The sequence below is a fragment of the Cyanistes caeruleus genome, chromosome 3 (genome assembly GCF_971803275.1).
Source record: "Cyanistes caeruleus chromosome 3, bCyaCae1.hap1.1, whole genome shotgun sequence".
NCBI classification, from domain to species: Eukaryota; Metazoa; Chordata; class Aves; order Passeriformes; family Paridae; genus Cyanistes; species Cyanistes caeruleus.
In genome coordinates this window covers 113,172,431-113,193,324 of record NC_141703.1, presented here as the reverse complement: position 1 = coordinate 113,193,324, position 20,894 = coordinate 113,172,431, and the positions used below count along the sequence as shown (strand labels likewise).

Here is a 20,894-nt window from a genome sequence, read left to right as displayed (position 1 = left end):
TTCTGGCAGTACAGGACCTTGCACTGCTGGCCCAGCAAGATCCTGACCTCAGCCCTGCCCTCTGGCAGTGGGAAGCCATTCCCTGTGTCCTGTCCCTCCAGGCCTTGTCCCCAGTCCCTCTCCAGCTCTCCTGGAGCCCCTTCAGGCCCTGCAAGGGGCTCTGAGCTCTCCCTGGAGCCTTCTCCTCTCCAGGTGAGCACCCCCAGCTCTCCCAGCCTGGCTCCAGAGCAGAGGTGAGGATTCTGCCCAGCCCACAAGCAGTGTATGGATGGGTGGCTGCCCCAGTGGGGCTGCTGACAGCATTTCTAGAGATGTCAGTGGTTATTTGGGCTCTGAAAGACCTGAGAGTGCAGCAGAGCTTCCCACCCAGCGTCTGAGGAAGGTGCTGTGACAGTGGCATGTCACAGCTGAGCTGTCACCCAGCGCAGTGACTCTGCAGGGAGCCCTTGACCTGCTGCTGCTGCTGGTTTTGGCCATGGGTGAGCTTGGCTGTCCGTGTTTATCCAGCACAAATGGATTTGTCACCCAAGCGCTTGATCCCGCTCGTCATTCGTGTCGCTGGAGCAAATCCCGCTCCTGATTCCCTGCCTGCCCACCTGCTCTGTGCTGCTGGGCTTGCTCTGCTCCCCCAGCTCACCAGCACTTCATGAAACCTCTCTGCTTCCAGAAATACAGGTAGTCCTTGAGTCCTTCTCATCCTGTTTCTTGCTGGGTGCAAAGATGATGCTGCTGTGGCATTTGCTCTCCTCTCCTGCTGTTGCACCTCTTGACAGGTTTTGCTTTTTTTAACAGTTTAATGTAGAACAAGCTCTGAATTAAATTGTGTGGGTGGGATGCTTCTCTGACTCTGCTGCAACTTGTGGAACTTCCACGTGGCAAAAAATGGTTTTGGAAAGAGCTGTCTCCCGAGTTTTTCCTGTCACGGTTGTGTTTTCTCCTTACTCCCGACTCCCCGCTTACTGATGCTGTGCACAGCACCGAAAAAGCACCAAGACCCTGCCCTGCACCCAGCCCAGGATAAGCCCTGAGCAGAGCAGGCACTAATTCTGGCATCACACAGCTCCCTGCTCCTGCTGTGGGAGAGCTGAGCTGGGAGCCATGGCAGCGACGTCGCAGGTACTCAGCACAGCAACCTCGGAGGAATCTTTATCGTGGTGGAAACAGATGGAGTTTGACTTGGTGTCAGTTCTGAGCCCAGAATAACTCAATTTTACGGCAGGGGAAGTGGAAAGGTACAATGCTGCCACAGCCTGGATGCTGACATGCAGGAACTGAGCTCTGTGGGGAGCCATGCAGGGATTATTTCCACTTTGGGGAAGCCTGGCCATGGGAGAAAACCTTACTTGGATGTGTTTTGTCCAGGCTTTTCCTTAGGAAGGTGCTAAGCAAAGTGTGCTGAAGCATCTTCTGGTGACAGATCCCACAGCTGGAGGCTCCTCTGGGAGAAGGGATGTCCCAGCTCACGGTGATTTGGGATCTGAGGGGTAAGAACCTGAAGAGGTTCCCTCTTCCCCTGTCACCTGCTCACCCTCCATACACAACACTTGGCTTTAAAACTTGCCTCCCTCAAACCTGTCCCAAAGCCTCCATTTTATTTATCAACTGGTTTAATTCCTTTTGGGATGGGATCAGGTTCAGCACTGTTGTCCCTGAGCTGGGTGTGTCTGATTCACAGCCCTTTTCTTGGGGGTCCAAGCTCTCCCTGGCGTGGGAGCAAATCTTGAACTGCAGAATGGTTTGGGTTGGAAGGGACCTTAAGGATGAGCTCACCTCATCCTCCAGGCTGCTCCAAGCCCCAGCTCCAGCCTGGTCTTGGGCACTGCCAGGGATCCAGGGGCAGCCACAGCTGCTCTGGGCACCTGTGCCAGGGCCTGCCCACCCTGCCAGGGAACAATTCCTGCCCAATATCCCATCCATCCCTGCCCTCTGGGAAGCCATTCCCTGTGTCCTGTCCCTCCAGGCCTTGTCCCCAGTCCCTCTCCAGCTCTCCTGGAGCCCCTTCAGGCCCTGCAAGGGGCTCTGAGCTCTGAAGATCTGTGAGAGCTGTGGACTGGGCCTTCTTGTGCAATAATTAAAGGTTAATCCCAGCAGTCCTTGCTAATGTTTGCCTTTTGCTTTAGAGGAAGGAAATGGGATCCTGATCTTTAGCTCAAATGCCATCTGTACTTCCACTAACAAAAGTAAGTTTGTGCTGTGCTTAATGAAGCCTAGGAAGATGTCTCAGATAGTGGACAGAAGATATCTGCCCTTTAAAGACTTCTGCTTCCCAAAGGGCTTCCTATTACGGATAAGGCAGTGAGGCCTTGTTGTTTTGGGGGTGTTTTTTGTTTGGTTGGTGTTTTTAACTGTGAGTTTTCAGAGGAGAAAGCCCCCTTGGAAAGCAGATGGCAGAGGTGAATCACGTGCTGCTTCCCTTAACGTTTGGGTGGAAAATGTTCCCTGGAAACTGGGCTCTGGCTCTCTGGAGATGCCAATGAAAAGCTGCAGGGAAAGAAGTGGGGGAGGATTTCAGAATAGTGATTTTGCTTTTCAGAGTCTGGCTGTCAGCCTCCCTAAGCCGAGACTTGGGCACCAGAGGTGGGAATTGAGCTGGGTGACATCTGTGCTTCAGGCACGTCCCTCTCCTCGATGGGCTGGGACAGCCCAGATAAATCCCCTCAGATGGTGCCTGTTTGGAGGAAAGCCCCGTTCCAGAGCAGCTCTGGGAACCTGTCAGGAGATGTCATTAAGGAAGGAGTGGGAACTGCCCTGGTACTGCTGCTGTGGCATTGAAACACTTGGGTATTTGTAGGGAAAGGTTTGAAGATAATGGGGCTTCTTGATGATAAACAAATGTGTCCACTTCACTTTGGGAAGAGGTGCAAAGATTTGATGTTTTCAGCACTGAAAAAAAGCAGGTGAAGAAGAACTTGGAGGCTCATGCAGCATCTGAGATCCATTAAAATCCTCTACTTTGAGGCACTGGGAATCAGGGAAGCACAGACTGGTTTAGGTGGGAGGGACCTTGAGGATCATCCAGCGTCCCACCCCCTTCCTCTAGTGCCACACCTTCCTCTGGTCCAGGTTAGTCTGAGCCCTGTCCAGCCTGGGCTTGGACACTGCCAGGGATGGGACATGGGTGACCCAAGGTAGGGAAGCCGCTCTGCTGGATGGGATGGGGCAGAGCACGGAGCTGAGATGCAGCAGCGAAGGGCTGGGGAGCTTTGGGATTAGCACTAAATCCTGTGCACAGAAGGAAGCCTTGAGGCTCCAGATGTCTCAGATGTCTGGCATTTGAAGGACTTCTCCTCTGGTAAGGTTTTTTTTTTTTTTTTTTTGCTGAGCCTGGCAGTGAAAATCCCCAGAATGTCACAGTTATTGCATGAGACTTATGCACTAATAGGATTTAATTTCTGCAGAGCTTCTGATGAGAGGAAGAAGTACCTCAAAGGAGCACAGGTATTTTGGGAAAGGCTTTAGTGAAATAAAATTCAGCTGCAATCATGTTACAGCAGGGAAGCCTGGAGATAAGTGAGATGGAGTTTTATCACTTCCACATAGGGTGTGCACAGCCCTATCTCTCCCACCTGTCCCTCAGGTGTTCCCTGCTGGAAAGAGAGGGATTATCTCAGTGAAAGGGCTGCGTTGGGTCTGCTTGCTTTCCCATGGAAGCTCCTGCAAGGCTTGCAGAGGTTCTGCTATCCCAGGGTTTGAGTTCCTGACCCGGTGGGGAGCTGCTGCGTTTTGCTCTCGTTTCCTTGCACTGTCAGGGCTCCTGGGGAGCTGGAGTGAGGAGCCAGGCTCAGCCTTTGCAGACTGGAGGGGAAGGGGAGTGTGGAAGGTTTCCTTCCTGGGGAAAAGGGTTGGTGATGCAGCTTGTGGGGGGGAAAAATTCAAACAAAGCAGCTTCTCTTCCCTTCTGGCTCAGAGTGGGGTGTGATGTCAAGGTGGAGCTGAAGACATTCCCAAAGACTATGGGAATGTTTTTTCTTTCCTTTTTTTGAGGGATGGGGGAATTGGTTTATATGCTTTTCTGTTAAATCTCTCAAACAATGCTGCTTCCCCTTCCTTGGAGCGATTGTTCCCCATGGCTGACTCTCTTCCTTCCCCTTCCTCCCCATCGTGGGAAGCGCTCTCCTGATGATGATGGATGGGCTTGGATTTAGTCTCTGCTTTACCTTCCTTTGTCCTGCTCAGCTCTCTTATTTTTCTTTGTAATTTCTGCCCAGATCCTCATCACAGGGTGGCCAAACACAGATTTTTCAGTGCTGAGAGGAGAGAATTAAGTGTCAGAATTAAGTGTCAGAGCAGCTTCTACCTCCACCCCTGAACTTGGCAGGGCTGGGTTAATGACTCCATGGTCCTGGAGGGCTTTTCCAGCCTCAGTAATTCCTGATTCTACTGCCTGAGACATGGGACTGCAAAGTCTAACAGATTTTCTAGGTTCATCCCTTGAGTTCATGTAGTCTCCTCTTGGGAGAGCCAGTTTCTTCCTTTGGGGGAAAAAAGAATGGTCTTTTTGGGACCAGCCTAATCTCAGACCTTTCCAAATGCATCCATTTTGAGAGACAAGATTTATTTTTTTAACTGATTTTGTTTTTCAGTGCCCAAGAATCCCAAGACAGTGGTTGGGCCCTGGCACAGGTTGTGCAAGGCAGCTGTGGCTGCCCCATTCCTGGAAGTTGTCAAGAGATGAGATTGGATTTGTCCTTCAGGAGCATTTCCAAGGCAAATCTGTCATAAGCCAGGCCTAGACAGCAGCACGGGAGGAGATGCTGATCTCTCCACTTAGACTTCACTGTGGGCACGTGAGTTAAGCTGGAACTGAACAATTCCATGTGCCACATTCAGGAATAATAAACCATTGGCTATTCCAAGCTTGAGGATGTGACCACCTGATTCTGCAGTAACTCCACTGTGACCTGTTTCATTTGGAAAGTATCCCCCAGACTCCTGATAAGAACTTCCAGGTCCTTCCAGCTTTTATCAGAGGAGCTTCCTGCAGGGAGCTGTTGGTGATTTGTCCCAGGGAGGAAGAGGAAAGGCAGGTGGGTGAATATTCCATGACAGACCCCAGGATGGCTCATGGAGTGAACTGGGAAAGGCAGCAGCAGGCTGGGGGGTTCTGCCCTCTCTTGTTAGGTGGAAATCACACGGTCTGATGAAACAACAGTGGATGAGAACCTGTTTTAGGGGATTGTATCATGCTTCAGCAGAGCCAGGACAGTCATCCTGTTGATAAGGCCAACACCCACTGTAAACACAGTAATTAGCAGTCTGAGCTTGTGAGAGGTGCTCTGATGGAAACCTGGGGCTTCAGGATAAAATAGAAACCTGTGGTGGATATTGAAAAGCCTCATTCCCTTGGGCAGTGGTAAAGGACCTTCTTGCATGGAAGTGTGAAAAAAACCTCCTTTCAGTGTCCTTTTCACAGCCCGTGGTTAGGAATTGCAGGTAATCCTCTGGAATGATTATTGACTGGAGAGCTGCCTGGAAGTGCTGCTGTTTGTTGGCTTGACAGATGATAAAACCCTAACCCAGTGTGATCTGAGTGTCTGTCCTTGCTGCATCCCAGTCACCGAGGCTTCACCTGCATCTGGTCCAAAGCCAGCTGTGTTTTTAGCCAGTTTTTCTGTGGGCAGTGTCCAAACTGTTTGGTGCTGTCCCAGGGGAGTGGCTGCACGAAGGACTTTCTGAGAGCTCATTGAGGGAAGCACAGGAGTGATGGGGATGCTGTGGGAGCTGGGGTTGGTGGTGGCTGCTGCAGCAGAGCTGTTGGGTTGTTCTCTGTGATTCCTTGTAGTTGCTTTTATTTAAGAAAATAAATAAAGAAATTGCTTCTGGCAGCAGTTTTAAAGGAGATCTGGAGGAAATGGCGAGTCTCTCTTTAGCAGGGGGCCAGACACTGAAGTGTTGACCTGCTGCTGGCCGGGCAGAGGATCTGGGGCTCCTGGGTTCTGGGAAGCAGGGTGAGATTCCTCCTTCCCTCCTCTTGGGAGACCATAACTCCCATAGTGATGTTCTCTGCGGCATTCCCCGCTGGAGGAAGACAGCAGAAAGTTGGGACAAGTCCTGTGGGTACTCACCAAAGCACTGCACCTACACATCAGCTTTTGTCTAAGGGACAGCATCACTGGAAATGTCCAGAAATGGCAAATAAATCTGCAGGCCAAGCTCCTGTGTAACCTGCAGCTGCCCTTGGATTGCTGGAGCCTGCTTTGGATCAGCAGCGCTCCACAAATCCAGCAGTGCTGATTTTCTGCAGCGCTGATGGTCTTCCTTCCTTTCCAGTATCCTCAAAAGGAAACAAATCCATTGGTTTGGGTGCCAGAACTCGCTGCTGACTCTGCAGAAGTTGTTTGCGTCCTTTTTATTTTCTTGCCCCAGAGTTTGGGCCCCAGGGAAGGGACTTTTGGAAAGTCTTCAATGGAGAGCTGATCCAGAGGTGTAGGAAAGAGCAGGGGAACAGAGTTAACAGATAAACATCTCCAGCCTCCAGTTGCTTGGAGAGCTCTTGCATTGGCTGTGTGATACTCGCGTCCCAAGCATAACAAGTGACAGGATGGGAGGAAGTGCTGCGGGAAGTTTAGGTTGGATGTGAGGAAAAGTTTCTTTCCCCAGAGGAGTGGTCAGGCTGAATAGGGAAATGATGGAATCAGCCCCTGGAAGCGCTCAGAAAGGTGTGTGGATTTGTGGGGGACAGCAGCGTGGTGCTGGTTAAGAGTTGGATTCAGTCTCTTTGAGGCCTTTCCCAACCTTAGTGATTTTGTTTAAACACAACTTTTTTTCTTATTTTTGCAGTAAGTCTTAGTGGAATTCGCTCTTAAAAGCAGATACCCATTAAAAATCTAGGAAACTTGGTCTTTGTAAGTGAGGAATCATTTAGGCTTTAAAAGATTGTGATTTGTTATCAAGATTTGTGCCTTGGAGCTGTGTGGTGGCTGTGTTGGACCTGCTGCTTTTGGTGGAACCCTGTGAAGACTCCAGGAGGCTCCTTGTCCCTGGTGGGGAGTTTTTTGCTCCTGTCCCTGATTTGGAGGTGCCAGCCTTAGCTCGGTGCTACAGGCGGCTGTGGGGGAACCTTTGTGTCATATCCTTGGGATGGGGACTGGATCCAGGGCTGGGGCAGGTCCATGGGGCTGCAGTGACTGTGGTCCAGCTCCTGATTGTTCAGGCTGCCCTTGGTCCTCTGGATAACCCCCTTTAATCCCGGGATTTACCCGACATCAGTGTCACCAGAGAGCGTCTGAGCGGAGATTAGCCACGGGTGAATGCGGCCGCCCGCGAGAGCACCGAGGGAAAACTGAAATCTTTCTGTTGCTAAAAACGACCCCCAAGTCCTTACTCTGTGTTTTGATTTTAAATTTTTATTGGTTTTTTTTTAGCTTTGTGTTCTGAAGCAGTGACTGCAGTTCCTAGAGAGCTGCCCAAGGGCTGTAGTGCCACGGGTACCTCATGCAAAGGCTCCTTCATCCTGAATCAGAAGCATCTCTGTTCTCTGCTGTCCCCTGCACGAGCCAGGTGCCCTGGAGGTGACAGCTGGGGCTGGGCTGGCTGTGTGCTGCTCTGGCTGATCCTTTGTGGGAGATGAGCAGCAGGCTGACCTGACTGAGGGGAGCTTGGTAGCCTGTGGGGTGTATCCTTGTGGAGGGGGAGTCATGGAGAAAACAGTTTTTAAACTGAACTTTTGAAGGGGAGGGGTGCTTTAGAAACCCACAGGTCTGAAATGCTCACAGAACAGCAGAGTTACTGAGTTGGGAGGGACTCATCGTCTGAGCTGAGCTCAGACAGGCTTGGCTGTGATGGCTTGTGCTGGCACAAGTTGGACAGTGTGGGATAGTGGGAGGTGTCCCTGCCCGTGGCAGGGGTGGGACTGGATGAGCTTTGAGGTCCTTTCCAACCCCAGCCATTCCATTATTCTAAGTCATTTTGCCCCTGAGACCTTCCCACCCCTCTGGGATGGGTGACAGGGACACCCCACGTGGAATACTCAACCCATCACCACCAGCTCTCCCTGCTGAAGGAAATCTGCCCAGAGCAAAAGGCAGCCTGGGAATCCTGACTGAAAGAGGATGTGAAGCAGTGTCCCTGCCTCCTGTTATGAATTTAACATGAAACAGGGCTTTTCACATGTTTTAAAAGGCTGGGAGGAAAGCTGATGGGAGGACATTTGTTTGCGTTTCCTTTGGTGGAAAGGCTCAGAGTGTGTTTGTAAAACCACACATTGGTTTGCTCACTACCAGAATTGGGCATCTCCTGGACTGGTGGGATCTGCTCTCCTCTGAGGAATTTAGATTCAAAACCAAAGAGAAGTTTGGGAAGATTACAGCAAGAAAAGACGTTTAACGAGTGTTTGTCAGGAAAAACTTCTTTGGTGCCCTTGTCTCTGTGTTATCTCATTGTGCCTCTGGAGGAATGCTGTTCCTGGAGCAGAAGGTCACAGTGACACGTGTCAAGCTGCCAGTGTTGGCTGCCTTGCTCACACACTGGCAGCCCTTGTAGGTTGTTGCCTGAGGGGTCCTTTTTGTTGGATATCTCACTGACAGCAGCGGGGCTCATGTGGCACAGGAAATTTGGAAAGCGTTGAAGGATTTTGTGGAGACTTCTGTACCACATTCTGTGATTCTGTGGACTAGAATTGGTGGATCAGGGATCAGAGAAGAATAGAATACTTTAGGTTGGGAGGGACTTTAAAGCTCATCCAGTGACACCCCTGCCATGGCAGGGACACATTCCAGGTTGCTCCAAGCCCTGTCCAGCCTGGCCTTGGACACTGCCAGGGATCCAGGGGCAGCCACAGCTGCTCTGGGCACTCTGTGCCAGGGCCTCACTATCCTCAAAGGGAACAATTCCTTCCCAATATCCCATCCATCCCTACCCTCTGGCAGTGGGAGCCATTCCCTGTGTCCTGTCCCTCCATGCCTTGTCCCCAGTCCCTCTCCAGCTCTCCTGGAGCCCCTTCAGGCCCTGCAAGGGGCTCTGAGCTCTCCCTGGAGCCTTCTCCTCTCCAGGTGAGCACCCCCAGCTCTCCCAGCCTGGCTCCAGAGCAGAGGGGCTCCAGCCCTGGAGCAGCTCCGGGGCCTCCTCTGGACTCTCTGCAGCAGCTCCAGCTCCTTGTGCTGCTGGCCCCAGGGCTGGGGCAGCTCTGCAGGTGGGCTCACACCCCAGCCCAGGGTTCTGGGTGCCAGTGCATGAGTCAGGTCATGTCCAGCTGCTCACCCACCAGTACTCCCAGCTCCTGCCTTGCAGGGCTCTGCCCATGTGTCCATCCCCCAGCACCTTGAGCTGTGTCCCTCCAGATACTCCTTGGGTGTTTGTGCTGACACAGGGCTTTGGCTTGTTCTTGGTGACAGAAGCCCTGTGAGCTCTGAGCACTGAGGAGGTTTGTGGGGGCAGAAATGCAGAGTGCCAAGTCCAGCTGGTGCCATTCGCGATGTCCTGTGCTGCCCCAGCAGGGAGGTGACTGCAGTGGCTCTGCCAGACGTGGCACATGTGCAGCCATGAGGGCACTGCTTGAGCTGCAAATGCCTGACCTGGCTGTGGGTCAGGGGAGGGCACTGTTTACATCCTGTAATTAACAACTGTGAGTTAATCACCGGGGCTGGCGTCGCGCTGTCTTGTTGCTGCAGTTGGATCCCTGTCCCAGAGGTGACAGGAGGCCAGCAGCAAAGATGTGTCAGCTTGGGCTGTTGGTGCTAATTTATCCTCCTCCCCTGCCCAGTGTGTGTTTGCAGCACATAAATCACCATCTTCATAAGTCAGGGCTTTAACTTCTTCCTCTTTTTGGCCTCTTGGAAAACCTGCTTTGTGCAGCTGTGCTGGTTTGTTTTTTTAGAACACATTGAGAGGTGTTTGGGTTTGGAAGGGACCTTCAAGATCATCCATTTCCATGGCAGGGACACCTTCCACTGTCCCAGGCTGCTCCAAGCCCCATCCAACCTGGCCTTGGACATTGCCAGGGATCCAGGGGCAGCCACAGCTGCTCTGGGCACCCTGTGCCAGGGCCTGCCCACCCTCACAGGGAAGATTTCTTGTGATTATGAACCTCTGGGACAGATTAAGGAAAGTTTAGCAGAGGCAGAGCCTTGAACACAGCATTTCTGGTGCTTGGTGGGACACAGAGCTGCTCACAGAAGGCCAACCTGAGACTTTTGGTGAATTTCACACTGTTTCATTGACTCTTGGAAACTTGGGTGTTCTAATTACTGTCCAGTACAAATGAAAATCTAATATTTGGCTGGTGACTGTTCTGAAATATGCTGATAGGCTGCTGGAGGGATTAAAGTGGCAAAACAGGGGATGTTTGTGCTGTATTGATTCCCCACTACCACTGTCAAAATTTTGTTTGGTGAATGCTACTCTCGTTTGGGCTGCAAAAAAAGGTCTTTGGTCTTCTTTGGTTTAATGAAAATTGCAGAGGGTGGAATTAGTCTGTCTCAGAAGGATGCAGAAAGGCAAATGGGGATGGTGACTTAAAACCTCCTCTTCCATTGTGTCCATAGCACAGCATCTTGCTCTAAGCTGTGTGAAAAGACTTTAATTCTGAGTCTAACAAGGCTGAAGGTGGTGAGGGACAAAATCCAGCTTTCTTAGTAGCTGCAGAAGTGACCTTCTTCTTAAAACCTGAGGCAGTTCAGACTCCTAAAACTGCCAGGCCTGTAAGAGACACAGTTAATTAACATTGAAGCAAATTTGCTGGGGAGTTAAATTATATACTTATCTCCCTCAAAATGTCATGGAAGGGTTGATGGGCCTTTGTCTCCCAAGTGGTGAAGGGAGATCAGTGTCTTTCCCAGGTAACAAATAATAGAACAAGAGGAAACAGCCTCAAGTTGTTCCAGGGGAGGTTTAGATTGGAGATGAGAAAGAAATTGTTCATGGAAAAGGTTGTCCAGTCCTGGCACAGGCTGTGGAGAGTCCCAAAGGCAGCCCGTGTGCATTAGTGCCTGAATTCAAATATAGCAGTGCATCAGTGAAAGTTCTTTGGAAAAGGCTGGGAAAAGATCCCAGCTGAATTGTGGGGAATTTGAAGAAAAGGAAGGATGGTTATGAAGCCTTATTTCCCTGAGAACTGGTTACGTTCCCAGGCTGAAAGAAAGACATGGGATGGCATGGAAGAGGGACAAGCATCCAACCTTTTGAGGCACATTGTGGTGAGTTTGTAGCTCTGATTTCCAGCTCCATTTTTGAATTTGCTGGATGGCTGTTGGTATTCCCAAAATCTGCAGCTGGAGTTCCACAGCAGCTGGAGAGCTCTGCCTTCAGTCAGAGCTTTGCCTTCAGTTATGGAGAGGAGTTTGAGGACACAGCTAGGGTGGAATGACCCAAGCTTCTGGCAGTGCTTTGTCCAGCAGGCACAAGGTTTCCTGCTCAAAAATCGCTGTGGCTTCCCTGGAGCAATAACTGCTGTGTTTTCATGGAGCAGGATCAGGGTGATCTTGGCTTTTCCTGCCTCCCTGGCTGTTCTGAGCTGTGCTGTTGTGCTCCTCTGTCAGGTGGTGGTGTTACAAGAAAAGAACTTTCTTTGAGTGTACAGGGTGTGATTTTCTCTACTTTTTCCTCAGTGGATCTCCCACCATCTCCTTAGAAACAGAGGAGTTTGACTCTTTATGGAACACTTTTTCTTCCCCTCCCATTCTTTACACGCAAGTTGGCTGTCTTAAACTCCTCCAACCCAAAGAAAATCCATGTGGAGTTAAATTTCCTCACTGCCCAAATGTCTGGTGGGACAGATCTCCCTGGGAGCTCTTGCAAGCACCCCTTGTTTCTAACCCAAAACAACAGGGGCTTAAAGTGCTTGGGAACTCCATCCTGGAGCTGAGAGCTCCCTTCCTCTTGGGTTGTGTAGGAAATCTGCTCATGGATTAGGCAGGAAGGTCACCTGGGATGTGGGAGGAATAAAACAGGTTTGAAAGTCTCTTCCACATCCCAGGTACTTGTCTAAACTCTTGGGCTGTTTACAGTCTGGCTTTGGTGGAAAAGATTAGATGTTTCATTTAATATTCCACCTCTTTTTTTTTTTTTTTTTTTTTTTTTTTTTTTTTTTGTAGGGTGAGGGAGATTTTTGTAATCTGCATCCCATGGAGCTGGAAAAAGTTCCCTTGCCTGCAGCTGTACAGAAAAGGCAAGGACAAGGGAGTTGTTTGGGAGGTGCTGGAAAGTTCCAAACCCTGGGGAAAACCCAGAGGGAAGTGAGGAATCACCTGGCAGGGTGTGCTTTGGTGTCTCCATAGGTGGTGATGAGCAGGATTCCATATCCTGGGCCTGCTGCAGGATTTCTTGGATGTTTGAGGGGCTGGAAGAAACCCAAATGCTGTCTGTGTGTTTATTTAAACATCAAAATTATACCACACGTGCTTCCAGAGCCCAGGGTATGGCATCTGTGAATGGTGGAGGAGAATTTTACAGCCTTGTAGTGATTCCCCTGCTGTCCTTTAGGATAAAACAAATCTTTCTTTAATCAGTGTTGATAAACAGACTGCAAATTGAAATGACCTTATTCCTTATCATTTTTTTCATTGATTTTTTTTTTTTTTTTAATTTTATTTTCTTGCAGTACAATCCCTGAACAACCTTTAAATCTGAACCACATTTTTCTGCTCAATGCTCCTATGGTGCTGATAATTCTTCTCTCCTTGACATTCTTTCATCCCTGGGTATTTATGTGTGTGTAAACAGAGAGCAACAATTCTGACTTGCCATCCCGGGGCTCTGTGACCATTTCAAACATAAACTCGTCTTAGATCTCAGTTCTGTCTTTCCACATAATAAATTACCAGCATTTATTGGTCTTTTGACATACAGGTTTCCTAAGGGAAAAGAAGGAGACTGGCTGAACAAAGCCTTCTCTATAATCAGAATTTGCAGCAGGCTTTGGACAGAAATTGCAATTCCTGGCCAGAGCAGCAAGGATTTTATGGCTCTGTCTATAATTGCATTTATGCCAAGAGGAGGTTTGGGGAATGCTGGATCCTGTACCTTAGACTGCCTCATTAAAAGACAAATGTGTATGATATATTAGAGGAATTGCATGCTAAGCACTGATGAAAACTCAGTGTTTTTACGGAAATTCATCACTGGAGACAGTTTTAGAGCCATGTAGTAATTTGGGTTGGAAGGGACCTTAAAAACCATCTCATTCCATCCATCCCCTGGCATGGACAGGGACACTTTCCATTAGCCCAGGCTGCTCCAAGATGGAGATGACTGGGAAATGAGCTGGATCTCTGCTTGGGGTGACACTGATGGCTCCTCTTCTTGGCTGTGTTTATTCTTTGTCACCTTGTGCTGGCACAGCTCAGTGCTTTAAAATCAAAACCTTTTGCAGTGACACATCCTGAACTCTGACCCAAGCTGGGGGCTGACCTGATCAGCTCCTGCCCTGTCTGAGATGGGGTTTCTGACACCTGAAAGGCTTTCTTCTCTAGAAAATTCTGTGCTGGGAGGAAGACTTCTCGTGGCTCCTGAAGATCACTTTGGTTTTGGGAGTGCACAGAAAACTGGACCCTTCTGAGATGGAAAGTCCTGGGTGAATCTTGCCACTGGTTCCAGCTGGGATCAGGGACTGGGCTGACCGGACTCCATCCTGCTGGGGTGAGGAGTTGCTGAAGGACTTTCCTGCCAGAAGGTCAGCGGCTCCTGGGCAGGCAGCTCGGGAAGGTCTGGCTGACATCCTCAGCTGGGATGATAAAACCGGGAATCCTGCTGAGCCAAACTTCCTCTCCTGGCTGGCTGTTCCTTCCCTCTGGAATGTCCCATGCCCTGGGACAGTGGATGGCCCTCCTGGAGACCTTGGCATTCCCTGTGTGTCCATCACAGTCAACCCGGTGTGTCCATCCCCATCCGTGGCTTTGTCCCTGTCCCCGTCCCATCCTGGGAACGGGTTTGGAGGGAGGCTGTGGGAAGGCTCCAGCCCTCCCAGCTCCCTGGAGGATGGTGCTGCTGGGCTGGGGAGTTGTGGCGTCGCTGCCTGGCCAGAAGGATGGTGGCTTTCACCTTCCTGCCTCCAGAAGAGGCTTCGCTGCAGCAGCTTTGGCAGGGCTCCTGCTCCAGTCCTGCGCTTGCAGAGCAGCACTAGCAGCTGCCTTGTGCCCTCTCCCAGTCAGGAGGGAGAAGTAGGTCAGAATTTGCATTCTTTGCCCGGATTCTCTGCATAACTTGAAGACTTTTTCCTTTTTTTCCCCCCTCCTCTTTTAAACGCCTTGTTCCTGTACGTGCGTGTTCCTCGGGCTCCCCTGAATCAGAGGCTGAAGGCTCAAATTCAGATGTATAATTGGTCTTTAATATCAGTCTTCCTTCCAAAAACACTTCTGAGAGACTCCTCACATGCTGACAGACCAATCCCAGCGTGTAAAATTCTGAAAGAAATGCTTGGGGCAGCGTCTTCATTTTTGGCTGCTGTGTTGTCTGGATCAGGAGCTGAATTTTCTCCTGTAGTTCTTATTTTGCATGACAAGAGTGAGTAATTGGGGTGAAATCATCTGTGCTGCAGACTGGGATGGTGAGATTTCTTTTCAGTGCTTCTCTGTATGGTTTTTTTTGGGTTTTTTCCTTCTGTTTTGCAATGTCCTGATTGGGTGGGGGTGGAGAGATGGAGCACAGAAGGATTGTGGCAGCCAGAGAAGAATCCAAGCATTGCTGCGGGGCAGGCAAGGAAGATTTTGGCGTGGTTTTGTGCAATGTGAGAAAAGAGAGCTTTGCTGTGATGAGCCAGGTGAGGTCTCATGTGATGGGACAGGAAAATTGTGGCTGCCCCTGGATCCTTGGAAGTGTCCAAGGCCAGGCTGGATGGGGCTTGGAGCAGCCTGGGACAGTGGAAGGTGTCCCTGCCATGGCAGGGGTGGCACTGGATGGGCTTTAAGATCTCTCCCAACCCAAACAATTCTGTGGTGATTCACGTGTGATTCAGCATCTCAAGCAGATTTTTCAGTGATCTGGCAATAACATCCTGAGATTGGATGAGATTTCCAGAGGGTGATGGCAAGACAGACCTGCTGCACAATTCTGGTCTTCCTCCATCTGTGGAGGTGATTTTTGATGTGGGCTTTTGTGGTTAAATCCTCCAGAGGCTTCATGTTCATTATTGTCAGCCTGAAAGAAAGCAAATTGTGTGGTCTGAAGGCAGGTGGATGGGTGAAAGTGACAGAATTGCTGAGACACGATGATTATTTTAATGCATTTTCACTGTATTTTTAAAGGAATATTTTAAAAGTACTTTTTAAATACTTCACTGAGATTTTGCTTTGTGTTTCCTATAACAAGTACATGTTTTTATCCAAAACCTCTCTTTTCCTGAGGAGATTTCTGCTCCTGCAGTGTCTGCTTTGTGCTGGTGGAGCTGCCACCTGGATCTGTCTGAGCCTCGTGCAAAGAGCAGGAATTGTCACATCTGCTCCCACTGTGCCCCCGTGAGCTGCCAAAAAGTGTCAGCAGCTCTGAGAGGGTTCTGCACAGGGATGATCTTCTGGGAGCTGAGCTTTTCCCCATCCTGTCTTTGCTGTTTGATCTCTTTCCTTGGGGCTTTGGCGTGTTCAAGCCTTGACAGTCAGAAGGCTGAGCAGAAGTAAACAGAAGGTTGAGTCTTCTCCAAGTTAAATCCAAATTTTTGGGCTTAACTTTTAAGTTAAACCCTACTTTTAAGTTGGATGAACTTTATTGGAGGGTAGATTTGGGAGCTGCAGTGAAATCACACTTGATGTCTTTGTTCCCTCTGGTACCTGCTGTTTGCATTAATCCTATGGAGGTCCTGTTGCTCCCCTCAGATTTTAGGCTGTAACATTCGTCCTCCATCGTGTATTCCTGTTCTCAGCGACCAAAAAGGGGGAATTGAGTGTTGTTTTTGGAAATGTGGGCTGTGGCTGGAATCCCTGGATCATGCTGTGGTCGAACTAGAGTGCTGCAAAGGTCTTGTTGTCCTTCACTCCACATTCCTGTCCCCATAAACAGCTTTTCTTGGGCTCTGCTGCATCTGACCTGCTCCTCACCTCCAGGCAGGGTTTAAGTAAACCAGTTATCCCCTGGCTTAGACTAAATCTAGCCCTAAACCCGCCATCCTCTGCCTGGATCTGGAATCTCCTCTCTGTGGGTAACAACAGGCAGGATGCTTGGGCTGCTGTGTGGTGAAGTCTTGGCCACCTCGTGCTTATCTTGTGAGCAGAATTTCAAAGCCCAACAAGATGAAAATACAAAATGAAGCTTTTTCTGTCTCCAGGGCCTGATTTTAACAGGAAGTCAATGTGAACTTTGGCTTCCTTGTGCTACCTTGTCTTGTAAGTAAGGAGATGATGAATGGGGCTCAGCTCCTACCTGGCAATAACTGGAGCTGGAAATCCTTTGGACTAATAAACTGCACTGCAACTTAAAGCAAAAATTCAGGCTTGTCAGAATACAAAGGTGAGGATGATCCTGAACACAGTTTATGGATCCTGAAAATGACTGCTGGCTGCCAAACTAAAAATAAAGATCTTTTCTGGAGAGTTTGCCCCATAACAGAGGAGAAAAGCTGCTGGCAGCTCTGGTTTGGGGTGTCCAGTGCTTCAGCCTCTACAGCTGGTACAAAGCACAACTGTGAATTTAAAAATTAAAATCTTAGGAGTTTGTGTTGTGGCTGGGATTGGCTGGTGGGTGTTGGCACTGGGTCTGTCAGAGCTGATCCTCTACCTGCTCTTATTCTTTTGCTCTTTGAGGTGATGAAAGGGTTTAGGTTTTCTTTTGGGGCAAAAGAGTTGATGTGGTTGGCTCTTCAACATGGCATGAGACAGCAGTCAAACACTTTTGATGATTTGTCTTCTCCTGTGTGCTCTGCTCCTTCCTCCAGCAATATCCCTGGCTTTTGGCAGAGGCTTGGAGCTGAAGCTCTGAGGTTGTTGCTGTTTTGTGTATTTTGTTCATCCTAAAGTGATGTCAAAAACAGGAGGAAGCTCTGAAAATCAGGAATACTGGCTCTTTTGAGATGCTTAAGTTTATAGCTACTTAGCACACTCCTCTTAAAAATAGTGACAATGAAAAAATAGAAATAAAAATATGAATATAATCGTGGCTCTCCACCCTTCTCTCCTTATCTTGACAAAGAATGCCATTACTCTGCATCTTGTCCCGTTCCTGAAGTCTCTGGCCAGGGAGCAGGAGCTGGGGAAGCTGAGGTGAAAGCTGGTGGCACAGGGATGGGGTTTCCCAGCTGAGGGGTCAGATCAGCTCTTTTGATCTTACTACAGAAGAAAGCAAAAGTGTTTCCCTGGAATAACCACTGGCTGTTCCTGTCTGAAAGCTGAGCAGCTTTTGTTTTTTGGAAACTTTCCCAGAGATAAACCTGGAGCCCATGGTTTGTGATGTGGAGAGACTGAACTGGGGTTGGAAGCTTTAAACATGTTTATAGAATGGTTTGTGTTGGAAGGGAGCTTCAAGATCATCCCATTCCACATGGCAGGGACACCTTCCACTGTCCCAGGCTGCTCCCAGCCCCAGTGTCCAGCCTGGCCTTGGGCACTGCCAGGGATCCAGGGGCAGCCACAGCTGCTCTGGGCACCCTGTGCCAGGGCCTGCCCACCCTCACAGGGAACAATTCCTTCCCAATATCCCATCCATCCCTGCCCTCTGGCACTGGGAAGCCATTCCCTGTGTCCTGTCCCTCCAGGCCTTGTCCCCAGTCCCTCTCCAGCTCTCCTGGAGCCCCTTCAGGCCCTGCAAGGGGCTCTGAGCTCTCCCTGGAGCCTTCTCCTCTCCAGGTGAGCATCCCCAGCTCTCACAGCCTGGCTCCAGCCCCTGGAGCATCTCCATGGCCTCCTCTGTACCTTTTTTCTGGCATCCAGCTCTGCTGGAGTTCTGGGATTGTTGGGCTGGCTGAGCTTTCCCTGCGCAGGGACTTCACGATGTGACCTTCATTAGCTGTTCTGTGCTGTTGGCTGGGTGTGGGGCTGGGATCAGCCACGTTAGCTGAGGAGAAAACATTCAGAAGCTCGTGTTTAAAATGCCTTTGTTGAGCTGCAGGAGAGATTTAAGAGGAATCACGCTCAAATCCACACAAAACCTGAGCCACCTGTTGCAGGGAGAGACCTCTGGAGCTGGGCTGAGCTGTGGCTTCACACCTGGGGGCTGAACAGGTGTTGGGTGGCAGAGATGATCTGCTGTGGAGGAGGAAATGTCCTTAAGCTGTGAAACAGCCTCCTGAGAGACGGAGCGAGACCAGGCTCGGAGCCGCCTCCGCGCCCTCGCTCCGCGGGGATGGATTTGTGGAGCCCGACAGATCTGGGGACCCAAGTGTGGGTGGTGTGTGAGGAAAGCACTTGGGTAATGTCCCTGGAATAGAAACCCAGCCCTGCTGCTGGAAGCAGGTGGTGTCAGCTGTCTGCCAAAACAAAAAGGGAAGGTTTTTTAGGGTTTCAGTCAGTCCACACGAATTTGCACCAGGAAAAAAAAAAAAAAGGATGAGAAAACTTGAAGTTCTCAAGTGCTTGGCAGAAGGTTGAACAGCAAACAACTCCATTTGAGAATACCTGGAATTCAAGTGGATTTTGCTAGAAATACTGGGACAGTGTGTTTGTTTTTAGCTCAGTGAGCATGTTCTCACCTTCTGAGTGCTGCTGAGGATGAGCCAAGCTAGGGGGTGAGGACTCGAAGTCTCACAGGCTCCTCAGAAGCATTGCAGTGTCTGAAGAGAGGAATGAACCTTCTTGGAAAGCAGCATGGCCCAAACCCCCAGCTTGCTGGAATATGTGAAATTCCTTAAGAAACTGGAAGTGAATAGCCAGGATTAAAGAGGGAGAAGAAAGGTGATGACTTGCAGCAGTTTGGCCAATTGCTGGCTCGAGGGGTTTCTGCTGGGAAAAAAAGAGATTTCCAGCCTGAGCAGCCTTGCTCTGTTGGAGTTTAGACATGGGCTGTAAACCTCAGGTTGTTTGAAAACATGAAAAAAGGCTTAGCTTCTCTAGTGGAAGGAGAGAGGTAAAATACAAAATTCCTGCTGAGCCCTCTTTTCAGTCACTTCCTCACATTCATTGAAGAAAGTGATTCCTGCTTGCAAAATATCACAGAATAAGAAGTTCAGCTTGGGAGGGAGCTCAGCAGTGCAGCCACCTGCTCAGGTCAGCTCTGGAATTATCTGAAGAGCACATTGATGGAGTAACCTTGGCAGCTGGAGACTGTGGATTGCCAGAGCCTGGTGAGATGCTGAAGGATGTGCAGGCTGACTGCAGGAGCCCTGGATGGAGGATGAGCAGGAACCACCATAACCCCACTCTGTATCAAAAGAGTGTGAGCCAAGGAGTCTGTGGGGGTTTTTTTGGTTGTTTTTTTTATTATTATTTTATTTTTATTTTGACTGATAGGCAATTTCCAACAGAATTCACAAAAATACACAAAATTAAATCAAGACTTGGTTGAAAAAGTTGTCTTCTAGCAGTTGCATAGTTCTCTCCCCCTTCAAGATAAAAATAATAAATTCACTGGGTTTATTTTTGTTCCTTTCCAGCTTTTTATTGAGCTGGAAAGGACAGAGAGAACATGGAAAATTTAATTCATAGCCCTCACCTGTGGGCTTAGAGCCAAAGAAGGCAACCAGTTTAACTCAGTTGCCCTTGGCTGGTACAGAGAATAAAATGACTTCTTTTCCATCAGTGGGGCATCTTCTGCCTCATCCATCCTTAGGATTTATTGCTCTGATTCTTGCTGCCTTGAGGATCCATGGATTTGTTTCTTCTCAACTTCCTTGGCTGAAGAGCTGTACTGGACAGAGGAAGACTCTGCTTCAGGTGGGGCTTCCATTCAGTGCCTTTTCAGGAGAAACCATCACAGCCTGCTTAAGGTAAATGCTGTCATCTAATGCCTCAAACACTGAATTTGGAAGGTGAAGTGTTTGGTTTCTGTCTCTGAAAGAAGGGGTTTCAGCAAGGCTGGGGTTGGTAAAGGTCTGGAAGAGGTGCTGACAATGCCAGGATTGAGGTCAGGGAAGAAAGTGCCTCCTTCCCCTTGTAACCCCTGGGGGACTCTTACATAACTGTTCTAAACCAGCTTAAGAGAGCTGGGATGGGGAAATAAAAAAAGCACACAAGTGAAAGATTGCTGATAAGCCCAGGGAATCCAAAAATAGGATCAGGCTCCAGGGAGTGAAGGAGAACCTGCTGGAGGTAATAATCTGGAGGTTGACAGAAATTCAAGGGACTCACATGAGCCCTGAGCCAGACAAGCCCCAACCCTGGTCCCTAATCTTGATGTGAAGATACCTGTGATGATAATAAATTGTGTTCTGGCTGGGGAGGACAAAGAAAAACCTCCTCAAGTTCTGGCCATGCCTCTCCCAGACCAGGATGCTCCCATCCCAGGGATGCAGGGGAAATTGGAGGCCTGGCACTGGCTGCAGTGATGAAGCAGAACTGAATGTTCAGATCCAGAGGATCGTGGAATGGGGTGGTTTGGAAGAGTCCATAAAATTGTCTTGTTCCAACCAGATCCTTCAGCTAGACCGGGTTGCTCCAAGTCCATTTCGTCCTCAAAAACTTCCATGGGTTCCTTTTTCAGTTGAAAATGATTCCTGAAAAGTGGACAAAGAGCTACACTGCCAGATTTGGGAACAAAGACTTGATTCTCCCCCACCTTTCCCAATTGTCTTTCCCTTTTTTCCCCTTTCCTATGACAGATTCACCTGGTGATTTGTTTTGCCATTTCCTTCTGCTTTCATATAGCAAAACCAAATTCCTTCTACTTTCTGCACCAAGTTATACTTCGCTAGTCTGGAAATTAACACTTTTTCAGGAAAAAAAACACCCTCTCCACCTTTCATTTTCTTTCTTTCTTGGCTGGTTCTTTTCCTGTGGAATTCTGGTTTATCCAGTCTGGATATGCTGGTGGCTTTAAATCCTGGCGTGCTCATCCAGGGAACAGCAGTTTTAAAGTTGATTTGCCCCTGAGTTTTAGCAATGTGT

The 20,894-nt window shown here is 49.3% G+C and overlaps 1 protein-coding gene across 12 annotated transcripts in view; it reads left to right on the top strand.

Annotated features, from left to right (window-relative positions):
• GDPD5 (glycerophosphodiester phosphodiesterase domain containing 5) overlaps positions 1-20,894 on the top strand; it is a 102,859-nt gene that overhangs the window by 11,864 nt on the left and 70,101 nt on the right. Inside the window, exon 1 of one of the 12 annotated variants that reach the window (XM_086883634.1) lies at positions 3,048-3,128. The exons of 9 other annotated variants lie outside the window; for them this stretch is intronic. In XM_086883634.1, the coding sequence (XP_086739760.1) occupies positions 3,115-3,128 (14 nt within the window). In that variant the 5' untranslated portion in view covers positions 3,048-3,114. Of the gene's footprint in view, positions 1-3,047; positions 3,293-14,182; positions 14,480-20,894 lie in introns of those variants that run through there. 2 more of the 12 variants (XM_086883647.1, XM_086883648.1) reach the window with 2 other exon arrangements.